We start from the raw sequence: 17,696 nt of genomic DNA on the forward strand, positions 1-17,696 counted from the left end.
GTGTGTGTGTGTGTGTGTGTGTGTGTGCGTGCTCGCGTGTGTGCAACGTGTGTGTTTTTGCGCGTGCGTGCGTGCTTCCATTGTTTGTCTGCGTCTCGGCCGCTACAGCGAGCTGCGCCTCCAAATCGTCTGCTTCAGCAGCAGCAGCAGCAACACTTCCAGGCCCCGGCGGGGGCCAAGCCTCAGCATCCCGTAGCCCAGCATCTGCAGCCGGCGGCGGGCAGCAGGCGCTCCCACCGCACCCTTCCCAAGGACCAGACCCAGCTGCTCTCCTTGCAGCACGACCACAGGCACAGGGAGAAGGAGCGGGAGCGCGCGAGGCAGCAGAGGCTGCAGCGGGAGAGAGAGAGGCCAGCCGCCGCCATGGCCAGCAGCAGTGTCCAGAGGCTAGCTAACAGCGGCGGCGTCGGCGTGCAGGCCTCCCCCGCGGCCGCTTCCGTCGGCGCCAAGCCTAGCTGCCCCGCAAACAGCCAGCGGCGCGCGGTAAAACTCACTCACTCACAAGTGTTAGCAAGGGAAGCTGCTGTTAGCTTTCCTCACTTCCTTCGCCTTTTCATTTCCTTCGTCCTCCGCGTTTTTCCCCTTGAACATTGTGTGTGTTTGCGTGCGAGCGTGTGTGTGTGTGTGTGTGTGTGTGTGTGTGTGCGCGTGTGCATCTTTTAGGACGACTTCCACTTAAACTTCATCACGCGGGACACACACACACACACACACAACTACATGCACGTGCGTGGCTGCGCGTCACACGCACACACATACAGAATATTATGCATCGTATATCTTTCAGTTGGACCTCCAGGAGATCAACCTGGCCAAGCTGCTGTCTGCCGCCGGCCTGCCCAGCCAGATGCACTCCAGACTGGGCTCCGGGAGCAACTCCAGCCCCTGTACCCCAGCCATGCAACGAGCTCACTCACACCAGGTATACCTGTATGCACGAACGCACGCTAGGGCATTCACTTCTAGTCATTTTTACTAGTTGACTAGTTGCCTGGTTTACTAGTCGACTATTCGACTAGTTGTTTAACTACCTATTATGTAAAAACCAAACAAACGTTTGTTTTTGGAAAAAAAATGTTTTACATTTAAAAACTATGTACTATACTGTGCTATACTAAACTGTGACTATAACTATAATCTACCTGATCTTGAGGCCTACAAAATCGGGAAAAAATGTAACTTTTGTTTCTAGTACCAACAAGGTCGACTAGTGGATTTACTAGTCAACTAGTTGCATAATGCACTAACGCACGCACACGCCCGCCCGCCCGCCCGCCCGCCCGCCCGCCCGCCCGCACACACACACACACACACACACACACACACACACACACACACACACACACACACACACACACACACACACACACACACACACACACACACACACACAGTATTAATAGTACTACTATTAATAGTACCATATTAATTACTAATTATCTTTTGGATCTCTACTATTAATACTATAGTAGAGATCCAAAAGATAATTTAGTTGCAACTCCGGGACCCAAACTTGCAAAAATACATTATGAACGTAAGCCCTGTTTCAAAAATAGTGAAAATTAGCTTTTCCATTTTCTTGTCTTCTTTGTACCTGTTGTACGTCCAAGCTCAAATAAGCTCCTATGCACAGCAGCCATATTGAAAATAAATCTGGCTGCTTTCTTACTTCTTTCGCAGGTGTTACCGATGATGCTAATGAAGGCTCTGTTCCATTCGGGGTGCTGATATTGTGCATCTTGGCTCACTGAAATCACTCTGCTACACCAGTGGGTCTCAAAGTGTGTGGTCCCGGGTTATTAGAGAGTTACAGAGAGTGCACAAATGGACTCAAAAGGGTCCATTTGGTTCCAACTGCACACTTAGTGTTATGGGGGTCCTTGAAATGAAAATGTTTGAGAAGCACTGTACACTAAATGGAACAGAGCCTTCATTTAGAATGTACCATTAACCCATTTAGACCTGAGGACGATTCTACAAATGTCTTCTAAATCCTGACAGCTTTCTGAAAAACCCATGTTTATGTCAGTCGTTCTCAAACTATTTCATGTCAAGGACCCCCAAAAATATATGTATTTGGCTGCCGAAACACATCTGAAAATAGGTAGATCCAGGGACCCCCCCAGAAGCAAAGATTTGAGTTCAAAATGTTTGCTCTGAAAGAATATATATTCTTAAGATTTGCACCACATTTTCACGATTAAAAAAAAATGGCAGATCTACAAGCTCGTAGCGCGGCACTCACACACAGCTAAAGCATAACATAATGCTTAAAACACCCAAAAGGGGTTACTCCAGAATGGGTTTAGTTAACTCCATCTACTTTGTTTTTCCTCCAGAATGCCAACCTGCGCGCCAGCCGGGAGTCACAGCACAGCAGCTCCATGTCGGACATGGTCATCTCCCCCCGCCTCTCTCCTTTCTCCGTCTTCTCCTCCCCTTCCCCCACGTCCCCCCCGCTCACCTCGCCCTCCACCCCCGCGGACAACGTCTTCTGGGACTTCCCCGAGAGACCCCCCAAGGTCGGTACACAACTACAACATTTCACTCAAGCACTGTGTATGTATTAGGGGTGTAACGATATAGTAACTGCATCGAAAAATCGATTTTAGAAGTATTTCGAAATGAAAACGGCAATCGAATCGTATCGTTTTGCAATGCAAATAATAAGTATCGAATCTTTTTGATATGCAAATAATCGATTGTATCAATACTTCATTTTTGTGCGTGGTATTTAGCAATTTTTAGAAGAAAAAAGAAAAAGAGGGGTTTAATTACTTACCGGTAGTTTAAAATAATGTCAATGTATTTAAATAGTTACTGTATCGATTTCAAATCATTGAATCGTATCGGATACTTGAGTATGTCCCTTCGTTGTTGTTGTTGTTTTTTTTTTTGTTTGTTTTTTTACTGTTCTCACCAATAATTTAAATACTTCTACTCCACTATATCCCAGAGGCAGATATTGTGCTTTATTAGTTACTTACTAATGCCTATCATGGAGCATCTAAGCCGTTGACTACAGTCCTCTATCTATCATGGAGCATCTAGGCCGTTGACTACAGTCCTCTATCTATCATGGAGCATCTAGGCCGTTGACTACAGTCCTCTATCTATCATGGAGCATCTAGGCCGTTGACTACAGTCCTCTATCTATCATGGAGCATCTAGGCCGTTGACTACAGTCCTCTATCTATCATGGAGCATCTAGGCCGTTGACTACAGTCCTCTATCTATCATGGAGCATCTAGGCCGTTGACTACAGTCCTCTATCTATCATGGAGCATCTAGGCCGTTGACTACAGTCCTCTATCTATCATGGAGCATCTAGGCCGTTGACTACAGTCCTCTATCTATCATGGAGCATCTAGGCCGTTGACTACAGTCCTCTATCTATCATGGGCCTTCTTTTCCAGCTGTCTCAACGTCCCTGTGATTTATACTCCACTAAGATTATTTCACAGCTTTAGTCACTATTTACTTTTAATTTTTACACAGAAACATACATTAACACTTTTTTTTCTCTATAGGACATTGTATTACTCGACGACACTGAAAATGAGTTTGATTACTCAGTGTAATTACGAGAATAAACAAAACTTGAATGAAAATTAACCACTTGATCCCTATTTTATGTTTGACTCAAGATAGACGATCTATGCATGCATGCTATCGTGTGTATGTGTGTATGTGTGTGTATGTGTGTATGACGTGTGTTTGTGTGTATGACATGTGTTTGCACACTGACATCATGCTCGCCTTTAAATCATAAAGAGGATGTTACTGAGTCGTGCGTGCGTGCGTGCGTGCGTGCGTGCGTGCGTGCGTGCGTGCGTGCGTGCGCGGGCTAACTGAAAACACATACTGTAGCTTGAAAAAAGCTTGTTTACATGTTTTGCCCCCCCTCTCTCTTTCAATTTCTCACAGTAACAGCCCTGCTTCTCTGTCAGCATCACAGTGTGTTACCAACATGAGTGTATGAGGGGGGGGCATGTGGTTTTACAAGCAGGAGACCATGTGGATTTGATAGAACACTAGTTAATAACTGCACTGCTCTCTCATGGTTTTAAACTTTAAAGGGTAAGACCACTTTTTTAGAGGGTTGGGTTGTTTTCTTACCTTATTATGGGCAAACTAGTCCATTCCATGAGTTATTTCGCTCCGTTGTGTTGTTTATTAGCAATTTAAGAAATAAAAAATAGTCGCTCATTGACTTCCATTGTAACGGGGAAACGGCTCTCAAAGTCACTCTTTTAGCACATAAACCAACGCAACAAAAGCTGATTCTGACAGTTTATCACATCAGGAGAACTCATGCGGTTTTATTTTCGTCTTTTAAGATAGATTTATATAGTTACTATTTTGGGTGGAGATATACTGAAGCAGTACTGCGGAGTTCCCAACTCTCGCGGTGACGTCTTGCGAGGTTTAGTTTGTAAACAAGTCTCCACGCTGTTTGAGATGCACCCAGCTGCAGCCTCGCATTCGAGCAGTCCCAGACACAGACACGTCTTCTAAAGTGTCTTCTAAAGTGTCTCCCTCAAACACGTCCATTGTGTATGTTTTTAGCGACAAGCGGACAACATCAAATCCGTTTGTTTGCATCCCCGTCGTGGCTCAACGGCATTCCAATAATACGCTTCAGGAGTGGGTGTACAGTTTGGTCCAATCAGATCGTTTTTTACTCAACCAAAATGACAGTGATAAGACAACATTTTTATTAAAAATAAAACCGCATGAGTTCTCCTGATGTCATAAACTGTCAGAATCAGCCTTTGTTGCATTTGTTTTTATGTGCTAAAAGAGTGACTTTGAGAGCTGTTTCCCCGTTACAATGGAAGTCAATGAGCGACTATTTTTATTTCTTAAATTGCTAATAAACACCACAACGGTGTTTGGCAAAGCCATGGCTGTTAAAGTCGGACTGCAATGGCATTTTTGGTCATTTGATTGATCCCTTCAGGCTATGGGATGTTAGCTGCACTGCACACGGGTGCAGTCTGTTTGTTTACAAGGGAGAGAAAGATGGCCAGCCAAACATGTTTGCTACTACGTGGCTTAGCCTATTTCTATGATGTTGTCGGATCCATATTTTCGCGTGCTGATTAAGTTTAAAATGAATAATACACTGTCTGGATGTCATCTTGAATGAGATTAAAAATGGACTATAGTGCTGTAATCAAAATCAGCTGTGTTTTTGAGGAACGTGCAGATATGGGAATCAAACGGGTGAATGAAGTGAAGTTTAATTTTATATTCACACGTCGTCATCACGCAGCACGTTTTCGTTCAAAGGAAGTAATTAAAATTGACTTTATATGGACTTCATATAAAAAATTAAACAAATATTTAAATGTTCCTATTGTCTTGGCATCTATTGTTGGGTATGCCCATTATGATGACCACAGATATGCTCCACATGCGTGGCCGGTTAAGATTCACCCATGGCTCTGACATGCGTGGCCGGTTAAGATTCACCCATGGCTTCCGCGTGTGTTTAGGGTGAGGTTAGGGTTTGGGGTAGAGTGTCGGACTGGTAGTACGTCGAAAAGATATGCACCCACGCCATTGGCAAGACAGTGGATGGTCAGTAAAGTGTTCAGAACATTGTCAGTGAGAAGGGAGGGCATTTACAAAGGTGTTGTTATGAAAATGCTATCCTGATTCTTTTTACAGTGGAAAGAAGTGTCGACACTGTAACAAAAGAGAAGAATTAGAAATTCTAAACAGTGAAAAGAACCTTGGGAAAAGTATTTCCATAACAAAATGCAGGAAAGTACAGGAACGCCTGGAGTGTTGGAATGGCACATCTGTAGATCTGCTATTTCCAGTGTGTGTCACTGACAGGCAACCACACTGACAGGCAACCACACTGACAGGCAACCAAGTATTGTTGTCCTTAAGTGTGTGTCACACTGACAGGCAACCAAGTATTGTTGTCCTTCCAACAGAGTCTGGGAAAGGATTGCATTAAGCAAAGTATTTATGTTTTTTTATGAATAATGTGGGCCTTTTAAGCACTCTAAAGCACTGTGTTTAAACTACAAAAGGGATTTGGTGTAGCACTAGCAGTTCATCTATGCTGACCTTCATTTGAATTAAAGTCATTGATCAATCATGGTTGGAAAATACATGGCTATGTAGATTGAAAAGAAGAAAAAAGGAGTGCATCCAGGAGCACCAGATGCAGGAAGTGGGCAAGGTGTCAGGAGGATGTTGGCTCTTTCCACAGCACACTTCCTTTTGTGTCGGGTGTGTCTTCCTGTCTGTAGCGGGGTCATGGGGGACCCAGGACACACACACACACACACACACACACACACACACACACCACACACCACACACCACACACCACACACCACACACCACACACCACACACACACACACACACACACACACACACACACACACGGAACAAAGGTCAGAATGCCTGGCAGGGCAGTGGTGCACAGTACCGAAATCCAAAGTCTGAGAGCTTCTTCTTTCTACCCGTGATGTTGGCAGGCAGGGCAGAGGGTTTAAGCAACAGCATGTTCAACAAGTGTTGATCAATACAGGGCCTTTTGTAACACGCCACGACCCACTTGATTCACTGCATTTCATAATGAACGAATGCAGAATGTTCTGTGATGTTGAGAAACATGCTGGGAAAATGTGCAAGCTGGGCGGACTTAAGGATCCGGGGGCCCGTTTGAAGAGCTAAAGTTGGCAGTGGTGGAAAAAGTAGTCGGTACATGTTTTACTTAAGTAGATGTATCAATACTGCAAGGAAGAAATACTCTGTTACAAGTAAAAGTCTGGAATTCAAGATGTACTTGAGTAAAAGTACCATAGTAGTGGTGTCAAAATGTACTTATAGTACCAAAAGTAGAAAGTACTCACTATGCTAAATGTCCCATTTCAAGTTTTCAAATGTATAACAATATTTTTTGAAAATAGTGAAAATGTGTCGCATGGTGAGTGACAAATTGTGACCTTGTAGATCGGCTATTCCCAAATGGTTGAAATGTGTAGAGCGCTGTAAGTGGTTAATGTTTGTTTTGTAATAATAATCTGAATCTACAAATAACAATAAAAGTACAATATTTGGATCCGTGATATCGTGTAGTAGAAGTAATAGTATTGGAAATACTCAAATAAAAATGGTACTTTTGAATAAGACAATGGTCCGCACGTGTGGGGGCGTGCAACGCACATTTGGGGGCGTGGAACGCACATGTGGGGGTGCGCGGTGCATCACTGACTGAACATAGAAATCTGTTCTTTGAAACAAATGTTGAAAAGGCCACCAGCTATTTTAAAACGGATGATAGGGTTAAAGTGGCTAAATGGTTAATGCTGTAGTAATATTATGTTTAACCGGGGAGTGGGGACGCCCTGGAACCTACAATAATACAGCTTTTGTCGATGGTGGCCGGTTATATTCACTTTTTAAGGGAATATTTTCAACCACAAATCTAAATGTAGGCACAAAAGATGTTCATAATGTTTCATTTTCATTTCATTTATTTATTTATTTCGAACATATTAAAACATAAAAGAACAGGCAATGGAAATAAAGGAAGAACTAGATTTAAAATAATAATAAAACAAGAAATAAAACAAGGGATATCTAATATCCTAGTTATGTTCGAAAAAGGGATAGGAAGAAGTTTAGTTAAAAACTTATCGGGTCCTACCCCTTCTTTGTGTATCAAAAAAAGAATATAAAATAAATAGTCAAGCATATACTGTACAAGACAGTCAAGGGTCAAGGTTGACCCCTGAGGACATACATTTATACACTCACAAAAAACGTGTGCGTACACACTGTACCCAGCTATTCTATCCTATATATATATTTATTATATCTTTTTTAAACATTTTTTTAAACTTATTCCATGTTTCACATCGTTTCAATTCGTCTTTGCATTTATTCCACAGGATAACCCCTTTCACTGAAACACAGTGGTATTTTGCATTGGTCCTCACTAACGGCTGATTAAACATACATACCCCTCTCAGATCATAATGACTCTCTCTCTTCTGGAACAACCTCTGGATGTTGTTTGAATGTGGCATTGTGGGGGGCTCTGTGGCATATTAAAATGCCTTTTTCTTTGAATCCTTTCTTAAAAGGATCCCTGGCTAATGAGACAAATATGTCTTAAAACATTATACTTGCCCTCTATTACTAAAAACACCTTAAATATTTTATTTATTTCATAAATAGAGAATCTTTCACTCAATAGGGACTGCTCCTGTTGCAAGTTGATGATGCATATTATGTTCATGTGTGGTCCAGCCCTATGGAATTATGGAATGCACGTGCTAATAAAAAAACATTTTAAATATTGCTTTGATGCTCATATTAACTTTAGGAAGTATTACGTTGTTTTTTTATTGCATTCCATAATTCCATAGGGCTAGACCACACATGGGCATATGACATCATCAACTTGCGACGGGAGCAGTCCCTATTGACTGAAAGATTCTTGAAATAAATAAAATATTTAAAGTGTTTTTATTTTATCTTTTTAGTAATAGAAGGCAAGTATGATGTTTTAATTTAAGACATATTTGTCTCACTAGCCAGGGATCCTTTTAAGATGAGGTGTTTATTAAAATCCGGGATGTTAGCGGCTTATTACTAAATTGTCGCATCGACACGTATTTTTGCAGACTGTTTGTCCCCCAGGATAGGGATGCTCAATGCAGTTACATAACGGTCATGTTTCTCTTGTTCTGGTGTGTGTGAATCTCATGGCTGCAGGTTCCAGAACGAACTACCTCCAAGTTCTACTGCCGAGAGCTGGTGATGGGCCACAAGAGGACTGCTTCCAGGTACTATGTTCACTGTGTGTGAACACGCACACACACACACACACACACGCACGCACAGGAGGACTGCTTCAAGTTATGATGTTCACTGTATACTAGCGACTGTACCTGTCTCTATCTCTCTCTCTCTCTCTCTCTCTCTCTGGTGTGTCTCTGTCTCCCTCTAGTGGCAGTCCGGTGTCAGTGGCCAGTAAAGGAGGGAGGTCGGTGTCTCATGGTGGGTCGTCCTGCGGCAGCAACCACTCAGGTCTGTAAGATCTGAAAATAGGCGGGGGGGGGGGGGGGGGGGGGGGGGGGGGCACTGCGAGCTTGTAGACTGGCTTTTTCTTATGTGTACTATTTGGCAATTTGGCCAATTTGGTGTTAAAACGGTCTTAAAAGTCATTACATTGTCACTTTTGAAATGCAGATAGCCTGTATACACTTATACTGTATGTTGGTTTGTTTACTGATGAGTGGGTAACCAAGGTTGCACATTGAGCTAATCATCTGGGCAGAGACGTGCACACATAGATATCAAAGGGGGCTCCAGCCCCTGCCCATTTACCCATCTGTAAAACAACTGCCCTTTCCAGACCACGAATGCAGCATTTACTATGCGGTGAAAGAAATGCAAATGCCCTCCTCTCCTTTCCATGCCATGCCGGACGGCAGCATTCAGGAGAATTGTTTTTTTCCGAAGTCTCCTGAACTTGAACGCAGCAAAATCATTGAACTAATTTGTTTAGAAATCCATCTCGTACACCGCATCTCCAGTAGATAGAGTGCAGGGTTTGCGCCCCGAAAATAGCTGATCTCCAAGCTCTTGTGAGCTGGGAGCGGGATACCAAATCCCTCCATCAGGAGATATCAGTCATAAACAGATTACAGAATAAACAAGTAAAACTGGAAGAGATGAAGCATATTATATGAGCAGTAAACAAGCTGATGTGGTTCTTCTAACATACACCTTTGCATACTTGTGTATTTTAAGTAATCACTCCACGTGTGTGTGTGTGTGTGTGTGTGTGTGTGTGTGTGTGTGTGTGTGTGTGTGTGTGTGTGTGTGTGTGTGTGTGTGTGTGTGTGTGTGTGTGTGTGTGTGTGTGTGTGTGTGTGTGTGTGTGTGTGTGTGTGCGCGTGCAGGTTACTATAAGCTGGAGAGTCCTCCTCTAAGCCATCGTCAGCCGCAGCACAGAAAAGCACACGACAACTCGGCTGTTGCACAAGTCAGTAGTCTCTCTCTCTCTCTCTCTCTCTCTCTCTCTCTCTCTCGGGGTCACAGCTGTTCATCAAGTTGATCATTCAGAGTTCATAATCAATATGCAGGTCCTTTCCAGGTCCTGGAAAAGTAGCGCTGCACGCCATTAATCCACCTTGTTCTCCTGTTTATATTTATCTGAAAACAACAAATACGAAAGAAAAATACTTATTTCAACCACTAGTTTACGCCTGTAACCCTGAGCTGTCTTTCTTTTGACGCCACATGTATTTAGTTCTTGTCTTTTGAATAAATGAAGACTTCCATTTACCACTACTACAGCTGAGCTAGTCCAATAAAATGTATTTGTGGCGGGCTGATATGAACTTATAGCTGTGTGCAGAGTCGGAGTGTGACAACCTTATTACGTAGCCAAGCACAAATTAAATGATGTTAGTTCTACCGGTTCTCTTTTCCACTGTATTTCCCTCCCTAGCCTAGTTTTTATTTGTTGACAAAATTGTCAGTATGTAGGCTACAGTATGTCTCATAGATTCAGTCATCCTAGCTTAGTTTTTGTTTTGTTTTTATTTTGTTTTCATTAGGGATGAAAAGGTGGTCGACAAACATTTCCATCAGAATTTTAGTCGCCAGTGTTGTTTTCGTCGACTAAAATTATGACGAGAAATGTTCGTCGACTACCTTTTTTCACTGACGAAAACTAAATGGAAACTAAAGACTAAATATATTGACAATTTAGTTGACAAATACAAATTACACTAAAATGTTTGAAAGGGACTAAAAAGTCATTTTACACTTTGTTGCATGCTGAAAATAGCCGATCTACAAGCTCACAACGCGTCGCGAGCTTGTTGATCTGCTATTTCCAGCAAGTGTCATTGCGACGACGTCAAAGCCCGCCAAATACATTTTAGTCGACTAAATCAACTGTAGATTTAGTCGACTAAAATCACATGACATTTAGTCGACTAAAACTAGACTAACACTAAAGCATTCCAGGTGACTAAAATGTGACTAAAACTAAATGAAAACTATTCAACAGACTATGACTAATCAAAATGTACTGCCAAAAACAACACTGGGTGTGACATTAAGGGTTGTTTTGTGGTTGTGCTGCAGGGTTCCAGGTCGGGTCTGGGACGGCTGAACATTAACGGTTGTTTTGTGGTTGTGCTGCAGGGTTCCAGGTCGGGTCTGGGACGGCTGAACATTAAGGGTTGTTTTGTGGTTGTGCTGCAGGGTTCCAGGTCGGGTCTGGGACGGCTGAACATTAACGGTTGTTTTGTGGTTGTGCTGCAGGGTTCCAGGTCGGGTCTGGGACGGCTGAACATTAACGGTTGTGTTGTGGTTGTGCTGCAGGGTTCCAGGTCGGGTCTGGGACGGCTGAACATTAAGGGTTGTTTTGTGGTTGTGCTGCAGGGTTCCAGGTCGGGTCTGGGACGGCTGAACAAAGCCACGGAGTATTCGTCCTCCAGCGACGAGGTTGGAAGCAGCGACGACGAGGACAGGACCAGGTTAGGAACTAACTAGGCTGCTCACAATTATTATTAACCCATTTAGACCTGAGGACGATTGTACAAAATGCCTTCTAAATCAGACGGTTTTCTGAAAAACGCATGTTTCGTTCTCAAACATTTTCATGTCAAGGACCAGCAAAAATACATGTATTTGGCCGCGGACCACCCTCTGAAAATATGCCGTTCCAGGGAACGACCCAGAAGCAAAGATTTGAGCTAAAAACGTTCACTCTGAAAGAATATATATTCAAAGATTTGCACCACATTTTCAAGATTTTCCAAAAAATAACTCGTAGCGCGGCACTCGGTGCCGTGCTATGAGCTTGTAGATCTGCTATTTTTCAATAGCTAAAGTAAAACATAATGCTTAAAACACCAAAAGGGGTTCCCGCCCCAAAATGGGTTAAAGAACCGCCTCTCTCTAGGCGGTCCTCACCCGGTTCTCCATACATCTGGCCAGCTCGTCGGTGCTCCTGCGTCATTCTCGAGCACGTCGTCCACATATGTTAATGTGGGACGTCCTCGTGACCGGTGCCCCGTGTGCTGGTTCCCCATGATACTTCCCACAGCACCAGTGTGCTGGCTTGGCAGTTCTTGGTGTCTTTGGCAGTGTCCTTCCTGCTAGTCTCATTTTCTCGCTCACCCTTGGCATTCCATGCATCATACAGGTTGTTGTTGGATAACACGAGTGCTCTTTCTGAGGTTAAGTACTGCACACAACATTCTGTTGTAGGACACGTCTATACTCGGTCTGCTAATATGATAAAACCAACCTGTTTGGAAACAAAAAAAGCATGGAATACGGATGTGTATATTACAGGAAACTCCCGTTAAACTTTCCAACAAACTCCGGTGAACTGTACCATCACACCTGTATATTACCGTATATTACTGTATATGCCTGCTAAACGTGAGGTTTACGGGCAAATCTAGTGCCCATAATTGCCCGTTAACTCCTCTTTTCACGCAGAAGCTAGCCATGCCATTAAGAGCTCTCCATGCAAGTGCATTCGTCACTTATAGTCACTTTGAGACCCTGCTCTGACATGAAAACATATGAGAAACACGTACTGCTCCAACGTGTTGTGTGTGTGTGTGTGTGTGTGTGTGTGTGTGTGTGTGTGTGTGTGTGTGTGTGTGTGTGTGTGTGTGTGTGTGTGTGTGTGTGTGTGTGTGTGTGTGTGTGTGTGTGTGTGTGTGTGTGTGTGTGTGTGTGTGTGTGTGTGTGTGTGTGTGTGTGTGTGTGTGTGTGTGTGTCGTGCGTAAGGTCTCCTCTGGCCAATGGCAGGTTCTTTAGAGGGATTCCTGATGGCATCGTCCTGCAACCACACCACAGTCTGAACCAGGTAACGCGCGCACGCACGCACACACACACACACTGAGAGACAAAGACAGAGTAAAATCATGGGCTGTAAACAGACTTTTACATACATATAGACGCAGCGATATGAAGTGGGCGTGTCTCCTTTCCTCTCCTATCCTTGCCTCTCCTCTCCTCTCCTAGTATAGCTGAGCGGATCTACAACATGACGATGCGTTGCAGTACTGTGTTCAGTGTTTGACACCACACACACACACACACACACACACACACAGACACACACAGACACACAGTCACACACGCACACACAGTCGCACACGCACACACAGTCACACACACACACGCACGCACGCACACACACACACACACACACACTCACACTCACACTCACACACTCAAAGCCGAACTGCGCTCGCATGTCCAGGCGAGATATTGCTCTCTACATCCGTCTCGAGATTTAAAAAAACAAAACAATGTGCCGTCAAAAGGGTGCCCTTTTAGAAATATCAGCCCCTGCCCCTCTAACATTCTCTCTCTCTGTGTGTGTGTGTGTGTGCGCGTGCGTGCGTGTGTGCGTGTGTACGTGCACAGTTCTCCAGGCCAGGTTCAGATGACACATACCTGCTTCCGGACCTCGTGCAGAAGACCTCCTCCTCTTCTTCCTCCTCTAGTCCTACCCACAATGCTTTGCAGCAGCAACGAGCGCGGGAGCTCACCTACTCACAGTCGCCCACCGCCCCCCGAGGCCCCTCCCACCAGGAGCAACACGTGAGTTCACACGCACGCACGCGCACACACACACACACACACACACACACACACACACACACACTCATCATCATCATCATCATTTTTCGACCGCGGTAGAGATCATGGATTCCACAATGCTACGCCAGACTTCCCGGTCCTTCATTGCCACCCCCAGTTCCTGCCTACTGAAGCATGTGTCCCTAGCGATGACATCAGGGAACGTCAGCTTTCTACCTCTGGTACGCCCTGAGGCAGGACTCCAGAGAAGAAGGGAAGATATAACCACATTGTCAGCTCTGTAGCAGTGGCCGGCAAACTGCGCTCTTCTGGATCTGACCAGTGAAGAAACACGGGGAAGGTTGTCGTATATTAGATTAGTCGATGGGTGGCTCTTCCAAGACAGATTTTGCGCTCTCATTAGAAGGCGGGTGTAAGTGCCATCCAACCGATTCTCTTGTTTCTTTGAAAGTGTCCATGTCTCGGAGCCATAGAGTAGAATCGGCTCAACGGTCGTCCTAAATATTTTTACTTTTAACATCTTACTAAGCTGGGATGACCAGATCCTATGCATGTCATTGCAGGCATACCCCTTTGGACCACAATGCTTATATGAAATGATTTTAAGATGACCCCATGTTATTCTCCATAGAGAAATTACTTAACCAGGGGATGAGCGAGCGACGTCAGGTCAAATCATAGACTGACTGACTATAGTTTCTGGGAGTACCGAACGACGGAAATGAACAAAATGAGCAGACCTTTTTTACTGAACGTCAGTGAAATGAGCGATAGTTCCCAGCATCACTACTGTCTGTTTTTCTCCATCAGGCTGTCTGCAGCCCTACAGGTAAAAGCTTCTCCTCCTCATCCTCATTCACGCCCTTCATCGACCCCAGGCTGCTGCAGATATCACCCCCCCTCAGCCCCAGTGAGTATTTATACCTGAAGTATAGTCCTCAACTTCAGCTTCAACGCACTTTCAAGTTCAAAGCGGTGTTGTTTTCATCGACTAAAAATAAGACGAAAAATGTCCATCGACTGCCTTTTTTCAAAACTAAATGGAAACTAAATTAAAACTAAGCTATGATGACTAAAATTAAGACTAAATATACTGACAATTTCGACCAACAAATAAAAACTAGATTAAAATGTTAGGAAGGGACTAGTGGACAAGAGATCCAGTATAAGTCAGTTTACACTTGGTTGCATGCTGAAAAAGTGTAAAATCAGCCATTACGACGGCATCAAGGCCCGCAAAAATACATTTTAGTCGACTAAAATCTAATGATATTTAGTCGACTAAAACTAGACTTAACACTAAAACATTCCAGGTGACTAAAATGTGACTAAAACTAAATGAAAACTATTCAAAAGACTATGACTAAAACTAAAATCTAAATTTGCTGCCAACAGCCCAACACTGATTCAGAGGGCCCTATTATGCATGTCTTAAGTACCAGGTCTTATTACTTAACTTAAGACCTGGAGGCGTGATCAATGCCATTTGGCTATTCTTAAGTTAAGTCATAAGACCTGGTACTTAAGACACGCATAATAGGGCCCAAAGTATCAAGTGAGAGTTCCTCTGTCATAAGTATTGGAGTACTGAAGTATTGGAGTACTTGACTTATTCAAAAGTATAAATTATAAAACATATTTATCATTGCATTGTTGGATTACAATTTAGACACTTCCCCCCTTGAAAATGAACAGATCTTTCCAAACAATTTGAAAAAAGATTATAATAGTGAAAATCGCTGATCTACTGTGCTGCAAAACTCACAACAATTTATAATTGTATAATTATTTTGTATTATCTCTTAATAGCGGGCAATAAGCCGGAGCCAATCAGGAGGGAGAACCACAGGAAGGGCTCGGTGGTGAACGTCAACCCCACCAACATCCGCCCGCAGAGCGACACGCCCGAGATCCGCAAGTACAAGAAGAAGTTCAACACGGAGATCCTCTGCGCTGGACTCTGGGGTTTGTAGTTCTTTTGAATGGCCCCTAAATGCCTACAGGCATGGGTTCTTGAGGGAGTTCCTAGCTCAATTAGAGATAGTTGGGAACCAAATAGACCCTTATGGGTCTGTAACTCAGAGAGTGTACAAATGGAACCAAATGGACCCTGCTCAGAGTTAAATTAATAGTGGTTTTACAATTTAAATTGGGGGTCCCAGAGATTGAAATGCCATTCAAGCGGGGGTCCGTAGCATAATGTGTGTGAAACTGGGGGGGTCCATGACATTAATATGTTTCGGAATCACTGCTAGAGCCGTAAAAATCCTCCCTTATCGGGGTCCCTGGCATATGTTTTCAAATGGGGGGGTCCGTGGCCTAATAAATGTTGATTTGGGGGTCCTTGACATGAAAAAGTTTGGGAACCACTGGCCTACAGTACTAGCCTGGGCAGCATTCCTTTTCGGGGTTTATGATCCGGTCGGGAGCGGATGATATCGCTATACGTCATGTTGTAGTATTGTTTTGTAGTCATCAGTCATCCGGAACTTCCTTTCAAAGCAAAGCAAAGCAAAGTTCTTTGTTTACCCAGGGAAGTGGACTAAGCTCGAGATGCTTGTTTACAGCCACACCCTGCTCATAGAACATTTCATGGTAGGGGTTCAATGCCTTGCTCAAGGGCACTTCAGCGGTGGTAATTTTAAAGTGCCGGTCCGGGGATTCGAACTGGCGACCTTCCGGTATCAAGACCGCTCCGCAAACCGTTCGGCCACCGCTGCCTCAGTATATTTATACTTTATACTTTCCCCTCAAACCGAGCAGGCTACGAGAGCTTTTATTGTTATTCTTCCGGTTTGAGGGAAAAGGAAGTTCCGGATTATTCTTCCTGCCTGATGACTACAAAACAATACTACAACATGATAGCGATGATAGCGATGATAGCGATATGATCCTGTCTGGTGTTGAGCTAGAGTGGAAAGCCTGTTTTGGACAGGCTTTGAGTTTTATGCAGTACCTATTGTCAGCCAGTAGGTGTCCTACCCCGTCCACAGGATGCATAATGTGTCAATAGGCTCTATAGCTGTAATCTAGTCACAAGACTGCAGCTTTTTCTATATACTTCCATTTTTACACTCTTCTGACAGATACCTGCTGGAAATTCACATAATGTGAGAATAATACTTATCTTGTAGATGTATGCATTCCGTACAATAAATATGTTTTATAAATGTTGGAATAAGGTGTTGTTTAACTACATATTATGTAAAAAAAAAAAAAGGGAAATACATATTTGTACAATTTAAAACTGTAGATTGGTGACTATAACTATAATCTACCTGATCTTGAGGCATTAAAAAAAAAAAAAAAAAAAACGTTTACATTTTTTTCTTATATACAAGTCAACTAGTACCAACAAGGTCGACTAGTGGATTTACTAGTTGAATAGTCGACTAGTTGCTTAATGCCCCCGTGTGTGTGTGTGTGTGTGCGTGTGCGTGTGCGTGTGCGTGTGCGTGTGCGTGTGCGTGTGTAGGCGTGAACCTCCTGGTAGGCACAGAGAGCGGCCTGTGGCTGCTGGACAGGAGCGGTCAGGGGAAGGTCTACTCCCTCATCAGCAGACGCAGGTTCCAGCAGATGGACGTCCTGGAAGGCCTCAACGTGCTCATCACCATATCGGGTAAGTTACAAGACTCTACGCACGCACGCACTCACGCACATTGCACCGCTCACATGGGTGTGATTTTTAAGACTGCACAAACTAAATGAAATGAGACACCGAAAGGTGATTTGTCTCTATAGTCTGAGAGAGATTTAACCGAATGTTTGAACTAGTGCAAGTAGTGTTGGTAGTACTCGAGTCCTTGACTTCAGGCTCTCTCGAATCAACATTTTAATTTACTCTTGTCTCAGTCTCAAGGCCCGCCGAAACACATTTTAGTCGACTAAATCAACTATAGATTTAGTCGAATAAAATCTTATGATATTTACTCGACTAAAACTAGACTTACACTAACACATTCCAGGTGACTGAAATGTGACTAAAACTAAATGAAAGCTATTGAAATAGACCAGGGTTTGACTATATTGGAGTGGGTTTTTATTTTATTTGTATTTATATATATATAT

The 17,696-nt window shown here is 43.6% G+C and overlaps 1 protein-coding gene across 3 annotated transcripts in view; it reads left to right on the forward strand.

Annotated features, from left to right (window-relative positions):
• The window catches only part of LOC306930309 (mitogen-activated protein kinase kinase kinase kinase 4-like), a 102,690-nt gene that overhangs the window by 66,463 nt on the left and 18,531 nt on the right, over nucleotides 1-17,696 (forward strand). For 2 of the 3 annotated variants that reach the window (XM_079511194.1, XM_079511195.1), the window contains 12 exons: nucleotides 109-483; nucleotides 788-922; nucleotides 2,340-2,522; nucleotides 8,754-8,824; nucleotides 8,989-9,068; nucleotides 9,947-10,029; nucleotides 11,442-11,536; nucleotides 12,807-12,885; nucleotides 13,452-13,628; nucleotides 14,439-14,538; nucleotides 15,438-15,593; nucleotides 17,104-17,247. In XM_079511194.1, coding sequence (XP_079367320.1) covers nucleotides 109-483; nucleotides 788-922; nucleotides 2,340-2,522; nucleotides 8,754-8,824; nucleotides 8,989-9,068; nucleotides 9,947-10,029; nucleotides 11,442-11,536; nucleotides 12,807-12,885; nucleotides 13,452-13,628; nucleotides 14,439-14,538; nucleotides 15,438-15,593; nucleotides 17,104-17,247 — 1,678 coding nt within the window. The remainder of the gene's footprint in view (nucleotides 1-108; nucleotides 484-787; nucleotides 923-2,339; nucleotides 2,523-8,753; nucleotides 8,825-8,988; nucleotides 9,069-9,946; nucleotides 10,030-11,441; nucleotides 11,537-12,806; nucleotides 12,886-13,451; nucleotides 13,629-14,438; nucleotides 14,539-15,437; nucleotides 15,594-17,103; nucleotides 17,248-17,696) is intronic. The other variant, XM_079511196.1, reaches the window with a different exon arrangement.

The sequence above is a fragment of the Electrona antarctica genome (genome assembly GCF_951216825.1).
Source record: "Electrona antarctica genome assembly, chromosome: 1".
NCBI classification, from domain to species: Eukaryota; Metazoa; Chordata; class Actinopteri; order Myctophiformes; family Myctophidae; genus Electrona; species Electrona antarctica.